This window comes from Eulemur rufifrons, chromosome 5 (genome assembly GCF_041146395.1).
Source record: "Eulemur rufifrons isolate Redbay chromosome 5, OSU_ERuf_1, whole genome shotgun sequence".
Classification (NCBI taxonomy): domain Eukaryota; kingdom Metazoa; phylum Chordata; class Mammalia; order Primates; family Lemuridae; genus Eulemur; species Eulemur rufifrons.
Window position 1 is genome coordinate 14,942,294 of NC_090987.1, and position 18,435 is coordinate 14,960,728.

The 18,435-nt window shown below is 36.8% G+C and overlaps 1 protein-coding gene across 1 annotated transcript in view; it reads left to right on the forward strand.

The window, feature by feature from the left end:
- The first annotated feature begins 531 nt into the window (after positions 1-531).
- Positions 532-18,435, forward strand: part of TXNL1 (thioredoxin like 1) — a 33,869-nt gene continuing 15,965 nt past the window's right edge. The window contains exons 1-3 of the mRNA XM_069467969.1: positions 532-844; positions 12,254-12,350; positions 14,438-14,611. Of these exons, the coding sequence (XP_069324070.1) occupies positions 747-844; positions 12,254-12,350; positions 14,438-14,611 (369 nt within the window). The 5' untranslated portion in view covers positions 532-746. The remainder of the gene's footprint in view (positions 845-12,253; positions 12,351-14,437; positions 14,612-18,435) is intronic.

The following is an 18,435-nucleotide window of genomic DNA, read 5'->3' on the forward strand; positions in this document are numbered from 1 at the left end:
TATCTTTTTGGGCAAAACCTAAAGACAGGTACACAATACTGTCTGAACGACTGCACAGAGAGATGTAATGAGATCTGTAAATAAACGTTCCTAAAGTCTATTTTACTTGTGCGCAGTGACCCGCTCAGAATTCAGGACAAGACCATCCTCAAAGTACTTCCCGAGGAGGCCTTCTGACTTTAGGCAGCAACCATCAGCCCCGGGGAAAAAGGAGGCCCCTTTTCGCTGTCCTAACCCAGAAAACTCGGTAAAAGCCGGAGGTGGAGCGGCCGGGGGGTCTAGCAAACCAGGAAGAATACATAAACGTTTGAGTCGCAGTCTGCGCCTGCGCTCGTGACCGCTATACATCTGCGCCTGCACCGTTCAAGGTAGCGCGAGGAGACTCAGTCGTGGGTGGGGCTACGCTTCGCGTTTCAGGATTGGGCGATGGGAGCCAAAACGGACGGCGCGGAAATGACGTCAAGGCGCGCAAGCGCCGGCGGCCCTGCCGCGCGGTGGCTGCTGGGTCCTGCTCATCTTCCTTTTCCTCGCCTCTCCCCTCCCCCCTCCCGTCCCCGCCTCCTCGGCCGCTCCGCTGCCTGGCGTGACTCGGCACTGAGAGTCCAGGTTAGAAGACGCTGCTGTCGCCACCTCCTCTGTCCAGGCCTCAGCGTTCCTGAGCTTCTCTCCTTCCTCTCCCGGGTCATCTTCACCTTCGATTTCGAAGCCAGTGGCGTCTCAGCCGCCCTACCCGGCTCTCTGTGAGGATGGTGGGAGTGAAGCCGGTCGGGAGCGACCCGGATTTCCAGCCAGAGCTCAGCGGCGCAGGCTCTAGACTCACCGTGGTCAAGTTCACCATGAGAGGGTGAGGCCAGGCCCGAGCCCCGGCGGCCCCGATCTGTCTTTCTGTGCTTTCCTTTCACTCCCTCCCGGTCCAGGTTCTCTTGCTTTCTCCTGCTCCAGAGTGTCCGGCGCTGGCCGAACTCCCAGGCCGCTGCCAGAATTAGGCCTCAGCTCTCGGTCGTGAGCCCGCAAGTATGCACAGGGGGCTCCCTCGCGGGCACGGAGGCCTCACCGGCTACCTTCGCCCAGTTCAGGAGATCCCCATCTGCCCTTCTTGAATTCTCATACGAACTCTGCTCTGGGGGGTGGCCTGCCCCTATTCCTTCCTGTCTGTGGGTGTCTCCCACAGACTCCTCTGTTTGCTCCTGACCCCTTCTTTTTGGGAGCCAGCTGTCATTTGCATCTTAGGATCTCTGAAAGCTCAATTTATGGAACAGTTTGATTATTTTCACCACCTACGTCTTTGTAGAGCTTTTAGATGATTCAGATGGGGCTGTGCAACTTACCTGCGTAATGCTTTGTCCTAAATTTCTGCGAATGCATTTTAAATTAAGTTAGGTCAGGATTTTTTTAATTTTCTTAACCTATTTGTTCCTCCTTTGGCTAGTAATTCTGTAGCTTAGGCTCCCCTATGTATGGTATTGCATCTGATCACACAAATTACGGTACACATACGGTGTATTACAGGTGGACAGGTAGACGGACGTCTGAGTTTGACCAGACTCCATTTTTCATTTGGTGATTTAAGAGGACAGGGTTCTTAAAAGTTGTTAACTGTTTTGGTACAACAAACCAACAAAATGTATAGGTCGCAGAGCTGTGGGCTTGTAATGTTCCTGTGTGAGAGGACATGTTGTAACTCAGCATTGAAAACCAAAATTTCAGCGAGTGTGTTTTTACAGATCTCCCGTTGTGTATGTAGGTACCTGGTTAGAAGGATTAGAGGTCTCCACCTGATTTACCATGACCCCCTGGCGCTATTTACATACATACCAACTTGTAGCAGTCTACTACTGATATGACTGTTTATGTAACGTGCTTTGTTGTCCAAGTAGCTATATAAATTAAGCCAATATTTTGAATCTCAGAGCAAAAAATGTAAATCCTATCACATGATTCAGTAAATTTTGAGTATGTAAATGGTGGCATTAGGATTGGATAATATTAGGAGATTGAGGGGTGCAGACAGAGGTGAAAACAAATTGGGACTTATTCTTGGACCTAGTTTCTCTTACACAGAGTTGAAAAGGGACAGTATATTGGATTTAATAGGGTGGGTTAGTGTATTGATATTATATGTGAACTTTCACATTTATTAAATTGAAGAGGATAGATGATTATATTGTTATGGTATATTTCCCCCCTTACCATAGCAGAGAGAGAGAGATGATAGATGATTAATAATTTATTGATTGAAGTGAGAAAAGTGGGGAAACTTTGCTACCATGGAAACTCTTCCATTAATGGTGTGGTGTCATTAAGATATAATCACAGACATTGACTGATAAAGAACTGTGTTATTTACATTTAAAAAGATACTCTAATGGATTGAAAATTGTATTTTTGTAAAAACTGAGGGAAAATTAACGTTTGAATTTAGAGAATTTATAAGTTCAAAAGCATATTTAGGTTACATTTATAAATCTGGTCAGATTGTATTTGCCTTTAAAGTTTCTTGAACATGTTGGCCATTAATGTGTTCCCATCTGAACTCATTGTCAACAGGACCCCAGATTTACATATATGGGAGTCAGTATTAGACCGGCAAACAACTGTATCCAGTAAAGTCCTGTAAGAAACCTCTTAGGTCAGAGTTAATACTGTCCCATTTTAGGCTAAGGGCATAGTTTTCTCCAGCACCTATTTCACTTCTTTTCCAACCCTGTTTCAATACTTTATCTACCCTCAGTCTAAATTAATTTTGTTAAAGCAACATGTATTAAATAGATTGTTATTCTCCTTTTTAAGAATCTTCAGGCCGGGCATGGTGGCTCATGCCTGTAATCCTAGCACTCTGGGAGGCCGAGACGGGTGGATCCTTTGAATTCAGGAGTGCGAGACGAGCCTGAGCAAGAGCCAGATCCCGTCTCTACTAAAAATAGAAAGAAATTAGCTGAACAACTAAAAATATATAGAAAAAATTAGCCAGGCATGGTGGCACATGCCTGTAATCCCAGCTACTCGGGAGGCTGAGGCAGAAGGATTGCTTGAGCCCAAGAGTTTGAGGTTGCTGTGAGCTAGGCTGATGCCATGGCACTCTAGCCCGGGCAACAGAGTGAGACTCTGTCTCAAAAAAAAAAAAATAATAATAATAAAAAAAGAATCTTCAGTGGCTCTCCAGAAAAATAGATGTAACATAAAATTGACCATTTTAACCATTTTTAGGTATACAAATCATTAGTATTAAGTATCATCAGCTCTTTGTATCCCTCAGTTCTGTGCCTATGGATTCAACTGACTGTGGGTCGAAAATATTTGGGGGAAAAAAATTGCATTTGTACTGACCATGTACAGACTTTTTTCCTTGTCTTTATTCCCTGTATTCCCTAAACAATACAATACAACAACTATTTACATAGCATTTACTTTGTATTAGGTATTATAAGTGTTCTAGAGAGTATTTAAAGTAGGCTAAATGCCTACTATACCTAGTATCCCAAATACTATGCCATTTTGGGCATATGAAGATTTTGGTAGCATCGGAAGTCCTGGAACCAGTCCTCTTTGGATACCAGGAGATGACTGTACATTCATTATGTTGTGCTACCATCACCACTATTTCCTAGAACTTTTTCATCATCCCAGGCAGAAACTCTGCATCCATTATACATGATCTCCCTGCCCCCACTTCTCCAGAGGGCCACAACTCTGTACCCATTAAACCAGCAGTCTGCACCCAACCTTTTTGGCACAGGGACCTGTGACATGGAAGACAGTTTTTCCACGGATTGGGGGAGGAGAAATGGTTTTGGGATGATTCAAACACTTTACATTTATTGTGCACTTTATTTATTATTACATTGTAATATATAATGAAATAATTATACAACTCAACGTAATGGCAGAATCTAACGCTGCCGCTGATTGTACAGGTGGCGAAGCTCAGGAGGTGATCCAAGTGGTGGAGAGGGGCTGTAAATACAGCTGAAGCTTCTCTTGCTCTCCGACCACATGTGCTGCTTGGTTCCTAACAGGCCATAGACTGGTACCAGTCCTTGGAACAGGGGTTGGGGACCACAATGTTAAACAATAACTCGCCCCTTCCCACCTACCTCCTGGGTAACCACCATTCTACTTTCTGTCTCTATGACTTTGCTGATTTTAGGCACCTCATACAAGTGAGATAATAACAATATTTGTACTTTTGTTTTTGACTTATTTCATTTAGCATAATGTTTTCAAGGTTCATACCTATTGTAGCATGTATCAAAATTTCATTCCTCTTTATGGCTGTGTAAAATATTTCTTTGTATGTGTATACCATATTTTGTTTATTCATGTGTGAATGAGCACTCAGGTTGTGTCTACCCTTGGCTATTGTGAATAATGCTGCTATGGACATTGCTTTACTGGGACCTCTTTCTGAGTTTCTGCTTTTAATTCTTTTGGGTCCATACCTAGGAGTGGAATTGCTGAATTGTATGGTAATTCTATGTTTAACTATTTGAGGAACTGGCAAACTGTTTTTCATGGTGGCTGTACTATTTTACATTCCCACCAGGAATGTAAGAGGGTTCCACTTTCTCCACATCCTAGCCAACATCTATCTTCCATTTTTTTGATAATAGCTATCTGAATAGCTATCAAGTCTCTCATTGTGTTTTTGATTTGCATTTCTCTAAGGTTGCTGAGCATCTTTCCATGTACATATTGGTCATTTGTGTGTTTTCTTTGGAGAAATGTCTATTCAAGCCCTTTGTCCATTTTTAAATTAGGTGGTTGGTTTCTGTGTTGTTCAGTTGTAGGAGTTGTTTATATATTCTGGATATTAATTCATTAACATAATTTGCAATTTTTTTTCCATTATATGAGTTGCGTTTTCACTTTCTTGATGATGTTCTTTGATGCACTATTTTTTAATTTTGATGAAGTCCAGGTTACGTATTCTTTTGGTGCCTGTGCTTTTGTTATCATATTCAAGAAATTGTGAGATCCAATGAAGATTTCCTCCTATGTTTCCATCTAAAGGAGTTTTATAATTTTAGCTCTTAAGTTTAGATGTTTGATCTAGTTTAAGTTAATTTTGTTATATGGTGTGAGGTAGGGTCCAGTTCATTCTCTGGCATGTGGTTATCCAGTTATTCCAGCACCACTTGTTGACAACTGTCTTTTTCCCGTTGAATGGTATTGGCACCCTTCTCCAGGGTATTTTTTTTCCTCCAGGCTGGAGTGCTGTGGTATGATCATGGGCTCAAGGGATCCTCCCACCTCAGCCTTTCAAGTAGCTGGGATTATAAGTATCAGATTTCAGCCTAAAATGTCGGTTCTTAGGGCACTCATGGCCAAAGAATGACCAGATGCACCAAAGTAAGGCAAGCACGAAAATGAGGTTTATTGAGGAGAGAAAGATAGGATTATAGAGCAAGAGCAAGGTATAGGTTTACAGAGTGTGATATATATGCCACAGATGATGACTGGACCTGTTGTGACAGCAAAAGGAGAGCAAAAGAAGGACCAAAAAAAAGCCTGGTTATGGTCTGCATTTTACTTTATAGTGCCTGGATTGGGACCTCCGTGTGGGAACCACTTAGATTGGACAGTTGGGCTTGCATGACTACTGCACATGTGAGTTCTGGGTCACTCTCTGGACTGTATGGTGCTTGGCTCGTGGGCTAGAGTCCTCTGCATTCTTTTGCAGCTGACTGGCATATTCATAGGGTATCCCCTATCCCCCAACCTGCCTTGGTATGGCAGTTGCTCAGGAAGGGATTAAGGTGGGGTGTGACCAAGATGGGGGCCTGGGGCCTACCCTTGACCACCTTCCCAGGTGGGGCAATTGCAACAAGGCAAGGCAACCACTTTTCATCCCTAGGAGACCCAGAATCCCGGAGTCCCTCGTTATCTACCTAACATAAGCATGAGCCACCCCACCTCGTTCAGAGTATTGTTTAAGGATTGAAATAGTCAGCACTTATATATTGCTTAGTCTGTGTGAGGGGCTTGATTAAGCACTTAGATTGACTCGTTCGATCCTCAGAATAACCCTAAAAATTATCCCCATTTTACAATTGAGGAAATGGAGTCACAGAAATGTTAAATAACTTGTTTAAGGTCTCATTGGTGAATGCACTGTTTGAATTGTAAAATGCTGTTCTTGCTCTTTCCAGCCTAAGGAGAAAGAAAATGCAGGTTCATCTCTGTATCTGCACAGAACCTGACCGTTTTTGATACATGTTGCCTTGAATGATTTAACTATAGCTCTCCTTGGAATTCCCTTCACTCTGGTATTATTTTTCCTACCTGTAAAATGGGAATAATAACTTGTAACTTATCCATATTGTTTAGAGAATGAAATTATATCCATATCTGAATTATATATTATAGTAACATTTTTAAAACAGAAGTCTCCAAATTGTTTCTTCCTAAATATGCCCAGATACATCTTAGTTGTTATAAGCAGTGACAGTTTTGTTGTTAAGGTTTGTGGGTAAACTGTTAAAAGAATATACATTTCTCCCCCATTAAACAGTATGAATGATTTTAATCTTGAATTAATGAATGTATTATTTTTGTAGGTAATGGTTACCACATATTCAATTTTCTTAAAGCGGGCCTTTGTAGTTGGTTAGGTGTTATTGTTACCATCCTGGAAGGACATCAGTGTATATTAGGATGTTGAATTCTGATAGTTATTAGAGCTTGTCCAAATAATACATTAATTGCTTAACATTAATTACATATTGCAAAATTGTCGTGGACTGAAGGTAGTTTATGGAATTACAGCGTTAGCTGGCCCAGTAGTTTGTGGGAACCAGGCAGATAGTGAATGAAGTAGGTAGCTGTAAGAGAGAGGCACGTTGAAGCTCTCGAGAACATATAGTTATTTGTTTTGTTTAAGTAAACTTTTTATTGCACTATAAACATGTATACAAAAATATGCAAGAAATAAGATCATTACCAGCACCTCAATCTCTCCTCACCTTCCTGGCTTCTTCGAATTACTCTCGAGTTCGAACACTACAGATTAGTTTTGGCTAGATTTGTACTTTATACAAATAGAATCATACAGTATTGTAGTCTGTCTGGCTGCCTTTCAAAAGCATATAAATAGTTTAATTTTGGTGATTAATTTAGAAATAACAATGAAAGGCACTGTGTAGATCACTGTTAGATCAAATTCTAACTTAGTACTCAGTTGTTCTTGGAAGTTATAAAGCTTAAATATGGTGACGTGAGTTTAAGGGTTTTGTGCATACATAACATATAGTAGGTGCCCAGTGAATGCTAGCTATTTTATGTAAGTAATAGGACCAGTTATATTAATAATTATGTCTGCCCACTAGTAAATACAGTATTTCAAAATTGCTTGTTTTTTCCCCCCCCCACAGTATTTGTTAATTTTTTGTTATCAAGAGGGAACTATTCCTTAACCCACATATTCATGTGTCATACCTCAGGAACACAGGTCAGTGACAAACTTCTATGTATTTCAACCCAAAGAAACTCTTTGTATTAATATTTCAGAATCACTTGGCACTCTGAAAGTTACCAGTCTTCCTCATCTCCTCAAAATCTTTCATGGAATCATAATTTCTGTAGAAATCTACATATGCCTTCTTTCTTGGTTCAGCCACAGTGAACTTATAGAGAGCTGCATCCCCCAGGGATACAACAAATGCTCCAGAAGGCCACATATTTGAGGTTTCATCAAAGCACTGGAAGCCATGGTAGTTACTGTCCTTGATAGGTATGTCAACCTCAGGACGTCTTTCCTAGCTGATGGAGAAATGAACTGTTGAAATTGCTTATTTTAAAGTTATACTATACAGGAAAAAAAAAAAAAAACAACTTTTAACTATGGCTTTAGAAAACACATTTTCTTTATCCATTTACCAGCTGTATGTGTTTATACAAGTTATTGCTCAAGATAGAACACTGGCTACTGTAGCAAATAGGAACAGTTAGCAAGTTCATGAAATAGCATTTATATGATGACTATAAAGAAAAATCTTATTTATTAATAAGAACCTAACGTAGTGCTTTCAAAGAAAGATTGAGGAATTGACTGTTCTGGTGGTAGCCCTGTCACTAACTAGGATTTTTTTGTTTTGGGCATGTTATTTAACTTTTCTGTTCTTCGGTTCTTACCAGGCAATTGTGTTAGGTTACATCAGTTTTAAACTTTTAGTTCTGTGGGTTTAGTTCTTTATGTATTGTAGGAGGCTAAGGATTTGAAGCATAAGGTCAAAATCTTTACATATCCATTTTGTATATTGGGCTGAAAAGGTAAACTTTCGGCCAGAGAGAATGTTCAGAGTAGGTTTTTGTTCATTTCTAAACTTCTGAACTAGATGATCTCTGAACTCATTTACAACAAGGTCAAAATCCTGTATTGTTCTAAGGGCTGCTAATCAAAAAAGTATAATTCTGAAATTTAGGTATACTAGGTGCATAATACTTTAGAGCTGGGAAAGATGCTTGGAGAATCTAGTCCTCATTTTATACAGAGAAATCAGGTGACTTGTTCATGATATCAGCTAATGGAAATTTGTTTACCCTTGAATGTTAATGTTAAGGAAAGTAAACATCTTATTTAAATAACATCAATTTATTTGAATGATTGTATTGTGAAAATATTCTGCTGTATATATTTGTGCTTCTCTGCTCAATCACTTATTTCGACTTTTGACTAAAGTTCCAACTGATAATGACTAATTAAAATTAAACTAAGGATCTAGATAAGGTTATGTCTTGAAAGGAAACAGTTATTTGCAAGGTAATCTTTATTTTAGTCTATTCAGCTGCAAGATGTGTTTCTTTAACATCAATTAATGCATTTGTGATGAGTGAATAGAGAGTTCATGTCAGTATGACGTGGAAGTTTTGTTGGTTCATATGTGATTTTTCCTGGGTAGTGAAGATCAAAAATAGAAATAAAACCTTTGGCTGGAAGGAGAAAAGCTCTCAGCCACACAGATGAATTCCCTTTTGTGTTTATTTTCAGAAAGTTTATTAAAATTAAATATCAGCACCAGCACCTAGCACTTGTTCCCCAGAAGGGTTCATTTTCAGCATTGCATTTCCTCCTGTCCCTACCTTAATGACAGCTCCACTGGCTTAGAGTGCCACTTCCATCTGCAATGTCAGAACACTTGTAAGCATAATTTCCACTTGATGGTTTTTGTTCATTTCAAATTATCCCCTAAGGTAGCCTCCAGATCTGAACCACCTGCTTGGATGTCCGTCTATTTCCTGAGTTCTAGTTACTGTTTTTTTCCCTTAGTGATCCTGTTATAAAGTTACATTGGTTTCAAGTGCTTTGCCTCAGTCTTATTTTTGCCATAAATCCTCTTATTTTGAGTGAATGCTTTTGCAGAAGGGTGGTTTTCAGGAGTGGGTATGTTGTATTACAGCATAAATACCTGTGTCATTTGTGACACCTGTTTAAATGCAGTTAGTGTTAAATTCTCTACTCTTAACTTATTTAAATATTTTTAAATAAAAATACCTGTCATCATAAAAAAGCAAAGGATGCAGAATTAGGATACCTAAAAGTCTTCCCTAAGCTCTCTTCCTTTTCCAGTCCCACTTTGCAGAAGTAATTAATGTTAACTGTTTATTATGTCCTGCCACACTTTCTTTTGTTTGTTTTTTCTATGTGGTTCCCACCTCCACCCCCACTGCCCCCTTTTTTGAGATGTGATCTTGCTATGTTGCCCAGACTGGAGTGCAGTAGCTGTTCACCGGCGTGGTCATAGGTCAGTGCAACCTTGAATTCCTGAGCTCAAGTGATCCTCTGGCCTCAGCCTCCCGAGTAGCTGAGACTACATGCTCAGCTCTGCCTAACTTTTTAGTATACATTTACATATATACATAATTTTAAAGTGTGATCATGGAGAGCATTTTATCGGGAGATTTCTTTTCCCAAACACTACAAATTATCCCCTGGTGTGGATGTGTTATTAATGTTTAAAACTATTTTTTCATTGATTGGCATTGAGATTATTTCTAACTGTTTACTATTATAAACGTTACATTGAACTTCCTTATTCTACATATAGTTTTATTATATGAATGACCATAATTAATTTACCCATTCTGTTGATAAGAATTTGGTTAATTTTTAGTTTTTGACTATTAGAAATATTACTACTACTAATATTTTTTCAAATGCCTTAAGTTGAACATTTCTGTTGGCTGTATCTCCCAGGAATTGCTATAGATCTAGCTTTAGCACAGTTCATTTTTTTCCCCCCAAAATGGTTATACCAGCATGTACTGTCACTAACAGTATATGAAAGTTTAGTTGCTCCACATTCTTGACAATACTTCATTCTTATTTTAACTATTTTGGTAGAGTTGGTTTTAATTTGCACTTCCCTGGTTTCTTTAGTGACTAATGAAGTAGAATGCCTTTTCTACTTCATAGAAAGTTTTTGACTATTTATTTATTTATTGACTGGATAACCTCATTTGTCAAGTACCTATTCAAGAGTTTATCCATTTTTCTTTTGGGTCTCAGTCAGTCAGTCTGTCTGTCTGTCTGTCTGTCTTTTTTTTTTTTGAGACAGAGTCTCACTCTGTTGCCTGGGCTATAGTGCTGTGGCATCAGCCTAGCTCACAGCAACCTCAAACTCCTGGGCTCAAGTGATCCTCCTGCTCCGCCTCCAGAGTAGCTGGGACTACAGGCATGCGCCACCATGCCCTGCTTACTTTTTCTATGTATTTTTAGTTGTCCAGATAATTTTTTTCTATTTTTAGTAGAGACGGGGTCTCGCTCTTGCTCAGGCTGGTCTCAAACTCCTGACCTCGAGCGATCCTCCCGCCTTGGCCTCCCAGAGTGCTAGGATTGTAGTCATGAGCCACTGCGCCTCTCAGTCTTGTTAATGATTTCTAGGAGTTCTTTACATATTAGAGGTGTAAATCTTTTGATATGTTTTGTAAATGTTTTTTCCCACCCTCTTAATGGCATTATTTGACAAATAAAAGATTTTAATATCTAGTTTATAAAATATATTCTAATATGATAATCCTTTTCATTTGGTTTAGTGCTTTTTGTGTTCTGTTTAATAAATTTTTGCATAGTTCAAGTATTTCAAAGTGTCTTCTGTATCTTTTCCTAAAACCCTTATTGTTTTACCTTTTACATTTAGCTCTACAATCTACCTGGAATTGGGTTTTTTTGGTATGGTATAAGGTAGGGGTCAAGATTCGTTTTTTTCATATATGACCATCCATTTGATCCAGCACTAGTTATTGAAAAGACTGCCCTTTCCCCACTGCACTGCTGTGTCAAGTTTTTCATAAATCAGCATACTGTGTGTGGGGTGGGGCTGTTTCTGGACTGTTCTTTTTACATGTTTGTTTATCCTTGTACCAGTACTGTGTACTCCTAATTAATAAAGTTTTGTAATAGTTCTTAATATCTGATAACTTATTTTCTTCAGCTTTGATTCTCAAAATGGCTTGGGCTCTCCTTGGTATTTCCCTATTAATTTTATAATTTAAATTTGTAACTTTATACAATAAAACCTGCTGGAATTTTATATCCATGTTAAAGATCAAATTGAAAATTGATATTTTGGCAACATTGAGTTTTCCAATTCATAGGCATATAGCATATTCCTGCCATTTGTTTAGGTTTTCTTTAATTTCTCTCAATGAGAACAAGGCTGGAAGACTTAACACTGTCAGACATGAAGACCTTATATACATATATATATAAATTATATAAATAACATTAAAATTAAAATATATTAAAATTATATGCATATTTTTTACTGGGTTTTGTTTGTTTGTTTGTTTGTTTGTTTTTGGAGACAGAGTTTCACTCTGTCACCCTAGCATAGGTCACTGCAGACTCAAACTCCTGATCTCAAGCAATCCTCCTGCCTCAGCTTCCAGAGTAGCTGGGACTACAGGCACGTACCATGACACCTGGCTAATTTTTCTATTTTAAGTAGAGCCGGGTCTCACTCTTGTTCCAGCTGGTCTCGAACTCCTGAGCTCAAGCAATCCTCCTGCCTCGGCCTCCCAGAGTGCTAGGATTACAGGCATGAGCCTGACTTAATATATTAATAATATGTTTACTTATTAATGCAATGTGGTTTTGATACAAGTGTATATATATAACCCAGTGGAAAAGATTGGACAATTGAAAGGCAGGAGTATCAGTGTGTGTTTTATGTTTTAATTGAAAAATGTTTTAGAGTATAAATTAGTGTAATCTTTGGTGTTATTTTACTTAATGTCTCTTTTCTCATTTTCACAGGTGCGGACCATGTTTGAGGATTGCCCCAGCATTCAGTTCTATGAGTAATAAATATCCACAGGCTGTTTTCTTGGAAGTAGATGTACATCAGTGTCAGGTAAGGGAGAGGAGTCCTTTTTTTCTTTTTAATTTACTTTCAAATCATTTTGAAATCTAACATTAATATCCTTCATTTATGTCTTTATGCACATAGTATTTATTCCTTTGAAGATAGGAAGATGTTATGTTGGCATGATTATTACAGATGTCATTATGGCCACATTAGTTAAGAAGGGTAGCACATTATTAATTGTTTCAGGTTTGTGTTAATATCCTTCTGATATAAAATTAATGTGATGTTTAACTAATAGGTCACCTGGCAGTTCTGTGTTTTACTTTCTTTGTTTATCTTTTGCAAATTTAGACTTATATCTTATATTACTGAGGCATTGGCTGATTGTAGAGCCATGGCAAGGAATTCTTGGTAATAGTTTGTTTTGAATTGATTGGTTTATAATCTTATCTCCAAAGCTGCATACTGAGCAGAAACTTTAAAATGTTGATTAGCCACACTGTTGTAGGTAAATTGCCCAGATTACTTAGGCGGAATGGTATTGTCACAGTTTTGTATTTGCATATGTAGAAATGTGATCTTTGTTACAGTTCTGAATGTGGAAAAAATTTTAAAATATTTTGTAGTTTGTTAGTAGTTTGGTGTGAACCCTTCATTACATGTTTATGTTTCAGTACTTATGTCACATGTTATTGGACCGCATCACTAGCCCTTAGTTTAAATTCCTATCTCTTATCTGAAAATGCTTTCTTCTGTAGCTTTGCTGGCTGGTATAGTAGCCAATAGCTACATGTGGTCACTGAGCACTGTAAATGTGGCAAATCCAAATTGAGATAGGCTGAAAGTATAAAATACACATCAGATTTTAAGGACTTAATATGAAAGAAAAAGTGTAAAATATTGCATTATCTTTTTATGTTGGTTATGTTGAAAATGCATATATTAGGTTCATAAGTATTACTAAAATTGATTTTAATCATTTCTATTTACTAGAAACTTTTTTTTTTTTTTTTTAAGGGGGCAGCAGTGTGTGTGAGACAGTGTCTTGCTCTGTTGCCTGGGCTAGAATGCAGTGGCATCATTATAGCTCACTGCAGCCTCAAACTCCTGGCCTCAGGCAGTCTTCCTGCCTCAGCTTCCCAAGTAGCCAGGACTATAAGCATGTGCCAGCACACCTGGCTAATTTTTTTATTTTTTTTTAGAGATGGGGTCTTATTTGTTGCCCAGGCTGTTCTCAAACTCCAAGACTCAAGCAGTCCTCCTGTCTCAACCTCCCAAAGTACTGGGATCACAGGTGTGAGCCACCATGCCAGGCCAAATACTAGAAAATTTAAAATTGCATATGTAGCTCACGTGTGTCTTACATTATATTTCTTTTGGATAACACTTTTCTAAAAGGTCAATCATAGTTTTTTCAATTATGAGGCTTAGAGAAGACATTCCTGTGTTATCTTTACATTCTTTTTCTTTAAACAAGATAGTGGTGCCTTTTCATAGTATATGAATATGTAAGGTGACACATTTGCTTTACTGTTTATACTTGTCATGAAAAGTTTAAATCAGAATACTCAATGGTTATTAGGTAATTTCCATTCAGTAGTTAGTCTCATTAAATTGTGGATCTAGGGCAGAATTTGATGCGTGACCAGATGTTATTTCTGTAAGAGTAAAAATTGGGTGAGAGTTGCAGTACAGAAAATACTACTTAGTTTTCACTGGCAGAATGGCTACTGTTTTTCAGATGTATGCTTTTTCCTAATTGCAGTGGTTTGTGTTGACTTATCAATACCCTTCTTGGTTACTCCTGAGAAATACTCTGTAATTGTGAGAGAGCTGTCTGGTATAAAGCACAGTTTCTATATTGGAAGCTAATTGTTATATAGGATGAAGTATTTACCAGTAAAACTGATAAAAATGTAGGGGATATTCATTGTGGGTATAAAGGTAATATATCTATGCCTCAATAGGAACTCTCAGGAATAGGCCTGCTTTTTCTTAAATAACAATTGAGAATACAGTATTTTATGTATTTAGTTCATGCTTGTGATATTTAACTTCCATAAAGGTATAGAATGAATATTCAGAATGGTTTAAGATTTAATTCATAATACTGTCTAACTTGCCAATTCTAGGGAACAGCTGCCACCAATAATATATCAGCAACACCTACGTTTTTGTTTTTCCGAAACAAAGTAAGAATTGATCAATATCAAGGAGCAGATGCTGTGGGATTAGAAGAAAAAATCAAGCAGCACTTAGAAAATGACCCTGGAAGCAATGAGGACACAGATATTCCAAAAGGCTATGTATGTAGATCGAAAAGTGAAATCATGATATAATATCTTATACCTGTCATTATTTGGTTAAAATGAAATTGACTATGTTTTCATGTTTTTTTCTCTTATTAGTTCAGAATGCTTTCAAATAAGAACTTTCAAACTAAATTTATTAGCTGACTATTGAGTTTTGTTGTGTATGTGTGTTAATCATAATATAACCCATTTTTTCTAAATTTTTTCTACTAATTTTCTTTGCCATTTGTTTTTTATCGGCTTGTTGAACTATTTTGATAGCCATTTTTAAATACTTGTTTTATACTTTTTTTCATAAAAAGTGAAGAAATGTGCATTGGAAAATTTTTCTACTTTTTGATAATTATGTAAAATAACTTACAAATTTTATTTTATTTTTAAAATTTTATTTATTTATTTTTTTGAGACAGAGTCTGGCTCTATTGCCCAGGCTGGTGTGCAGTGGTAAGATCATAGCTCACTGCGGCCTTGAACTCCTGGGCTCAAGCAGTCCTCTTGCAGCCTACCGAGTAACAAGGACTACAGGCTTGTGCCACCATGCCCGGCTATTTTTTAAAAATATTTTTGTAGAGATGGGGTCTTGCTATGTTGCCCAGGTTGGTCTTGAACTCCTGGCTCAAGCGATCCTCCCACCTCAACCTCCCAAAGTGCTGGGATTAGGGGCATGCGCCACACTACTCCCCACCTGACTTGTAAATTTTAATTACCACCATTATATACTGAACTCCCTTTACTGCCTCTCACTTCCTATAGTTTTCTCTTATCTTTTTAAATGTATCCCTCTTTTCTGGTCCTCTGTGTTTAAAAAAAGGTCTAATTATTTTGTTTTTTAGAATCAAATGTGACTTTAGTGTCACATGTGTTATCCTAAGTTTTAAGAGTAAGTTATCATTCTAAATAGTAACCTGAGGACTTAAGAACTTAAAGAATAGTGTTTGAAAACTGCATAGTATGAATAGTTATAATGCAGCATCTTTATCATTTGAGAGCTATTCAGGAAGGAAGCAAAATCCAGAAGTAGTGTTTCATGGTAGCAGATTTGTTTATACAAATTGGTAAATCCTGCATACTAAAATACACAAATTTCTTAATTTTTCTGGTTAAAAAGTTATTGCATTGGCAGATCAAAGAATGAATTTTTTAAAAATGTTGCCTCGCATTAAAGCTAATATATTAAACACTATATATCAAATATATTAAGCAGATCTATGTCCTGGGGCTACAAATCCTTTCTGTAAGTCCTTTAAATTCATGCTGGATAAAGAGAAATGACAGTATAGTTAATAGATTCTTCTTGTATATAGGGGGTAGGGTGTCAAAAAGTGTCATAATGTGACACTGGCATTAAGTTTGGGAAGTACAATTATTATTTATTTAAAATAGACCTGTAATTAGAAGTTGTTATATCCAATTAGAAAGAATGGACATGTTGTTTAAGTCAGGGTTGTGGCACCTTTTGGAAAATTTTGGAATTTATTTAGCATGTAAACTACTGGGTTTGCATCTTTGCATTTTTTTCCTTTATTACTGAGGGTGTTTGCATGAAAATGTGTTATGAGCACAGCAGTCTTGATGCTTAGCTACAGGGATACTTTATACATCAGCTAAGAATGATATCAATGTTTTGACCTCAGGTAGGAAACAAGCAGGAAAATGTGAAATTTTAAGAAATAAAAATTTAGCTTTCATGCAAATGTTACGGATAAAATATGAAAAGCTATTATAAAAACTTTTTCATTTTCTTCCATCTGGTGTCCATCAAGACATTAAAGTTTAGAACTATTTACATCTTACAGCATTATTAAGTATTTAAAACTGGTAATGTGTTCCCAAGAATATCATTGTTCTTAGAACACAGATAGAAGCCTGATGGAAGTAAGAGTCACTTGATGAAAACCTTTGTCTTAAGTAGATTTAACTATAAGCATTGCAGAAATATATTGACAATCTTTTATAAAATTGTGGATTTCTTGGAATAAAGAGTTTCAGTCATTTTTTTTAACACCCAGAAGCTATGTAATTATTGATTTTATACATTATTTTGTTTTAAAACTCTTGATTTGACTGGGGCCAAATTAAGAAGGTATGAGAAATCTTTTAAAAATTAAGAGTGAGTAATTTTTATTCACTCTAATTTAAAAAGAGAACTATGTGTATCTGTTTAGGGGGGTTTAAGATATTGCAAAAGATGTAGATATGATACTGAAAAGGTAGAAAATCATAATAGATTATTATTCAGAAGTGAGTGTGTGTTAGCCTGTGACTTTTTTGTTGATAGATAATAATTGTGCATATTTATGGGGTACATATGTATTTTGATAACATGCATGTACTGTGTGATGACCAAATCAGGGGAACTGATTTGGGATATCCATCATGTCAGACATTTATTATTTCTTGGTGTTGAGAACATTCCCTTCTAGCTATTTTGAAATAAATAATAAATTAATTGTAGTCACCCTACTGTGCATAAGAACTTTTAGTTTTTAAAAATGTTTATTGAAGTTTGGAAAAATTTAAAACATTATATCTTTTCTCCCCCACATTTGCTAAGAGTAGATCGTACATAAAATAGCTTCGCATAGCCACCCCCCATCCCCATGCCCACTAAATCAAGTCTTCCTCTCTCTAAAAGTTTGAATCCTTGCCACTCTTGAAATGAACTTATGCTGGTTTGTGTTCTGAATCTTTAGGCTTGTTAGTGTATTTCAACACACTAGACCTCTGAACTATAGGTTTTGGTCTACAAATTTGTCAACATTCATCAAAATAAAATCAAACTTTATTATATAACCTGAATTTGTGCAGTGAGAAGACAAACCTTTCCTGAGCCACAAATTTGGAAAAGTTTTGCTAACTCCTATGTTTCTTATGTTGGATTTTCTTCCCTTCCGACAAAATAGAATGAAACTTATTTTTTTAAAAAGTCCACAGAAAAGTATAACAGACCATGTATACCCCTCACCTGTGATCATCAATTGTAAATATTTGGCTATTTTTATTCTATTTACTTTGATCTTTTGCAGAATCATTTATAAGTAAGTGATGTATATTGTGATAGTTCATCTCTAAATATTTAAGCTTATAGTTCCTAAGGACAAGAATATTTTCCTGTATAACCAAGATACTGTTATCACTCCAACAAATTGAATACTGATACGATATCTCTAATTTCCTACATTCAGATTGTCTTAATTATTACCAAAATGTCCTTCCCCATATAGTAGGATCAAATAAGGATCATGCACTGTATTAAGTTGTCAGCTCTCTTTCATGTTTAGTCTGGAAACTTTTCTCTGCTTTTTTTTTCTTTTATGATTGTACTTTTTGAAAATCTAATCCAGTGCCAATCTAATAATATGGTAGTTACTAGGCACATGTGTCTGTTGAACATTAGTTATATGACTAGTGCAATTGAGGAACTGAATTTTTAATTTTATCTAATTTTAATTTAATTTTAAATTGCCACATGCAGCTAATGGCTATTTCGTTGATCAGCGCAAGTCTGGACTGTTTTAAAGACTCACACAATTTGGATTTATCTGATTGCTTTCTTATGATTCTTTTCTTATATTTGGCAAGTTGATTACATAGGTAGTGATAATTAATTCTTACCAAATGTTTGCAGAATATGACAGTTCACAATTATCTCAAATATGCAATGTAATGCCAGTTTGTCCCAGACAGTGTTGTATAAGAAAATACTTTATAGGACACAGTACAGAAAAAAAGAAAAAAGAAAAAAAATACTTTAATGCAGCTGTTTAAATGTGGTACTTGTTTTGTGTGCTCTGCAATGAATAAAAATATTTTTTTTA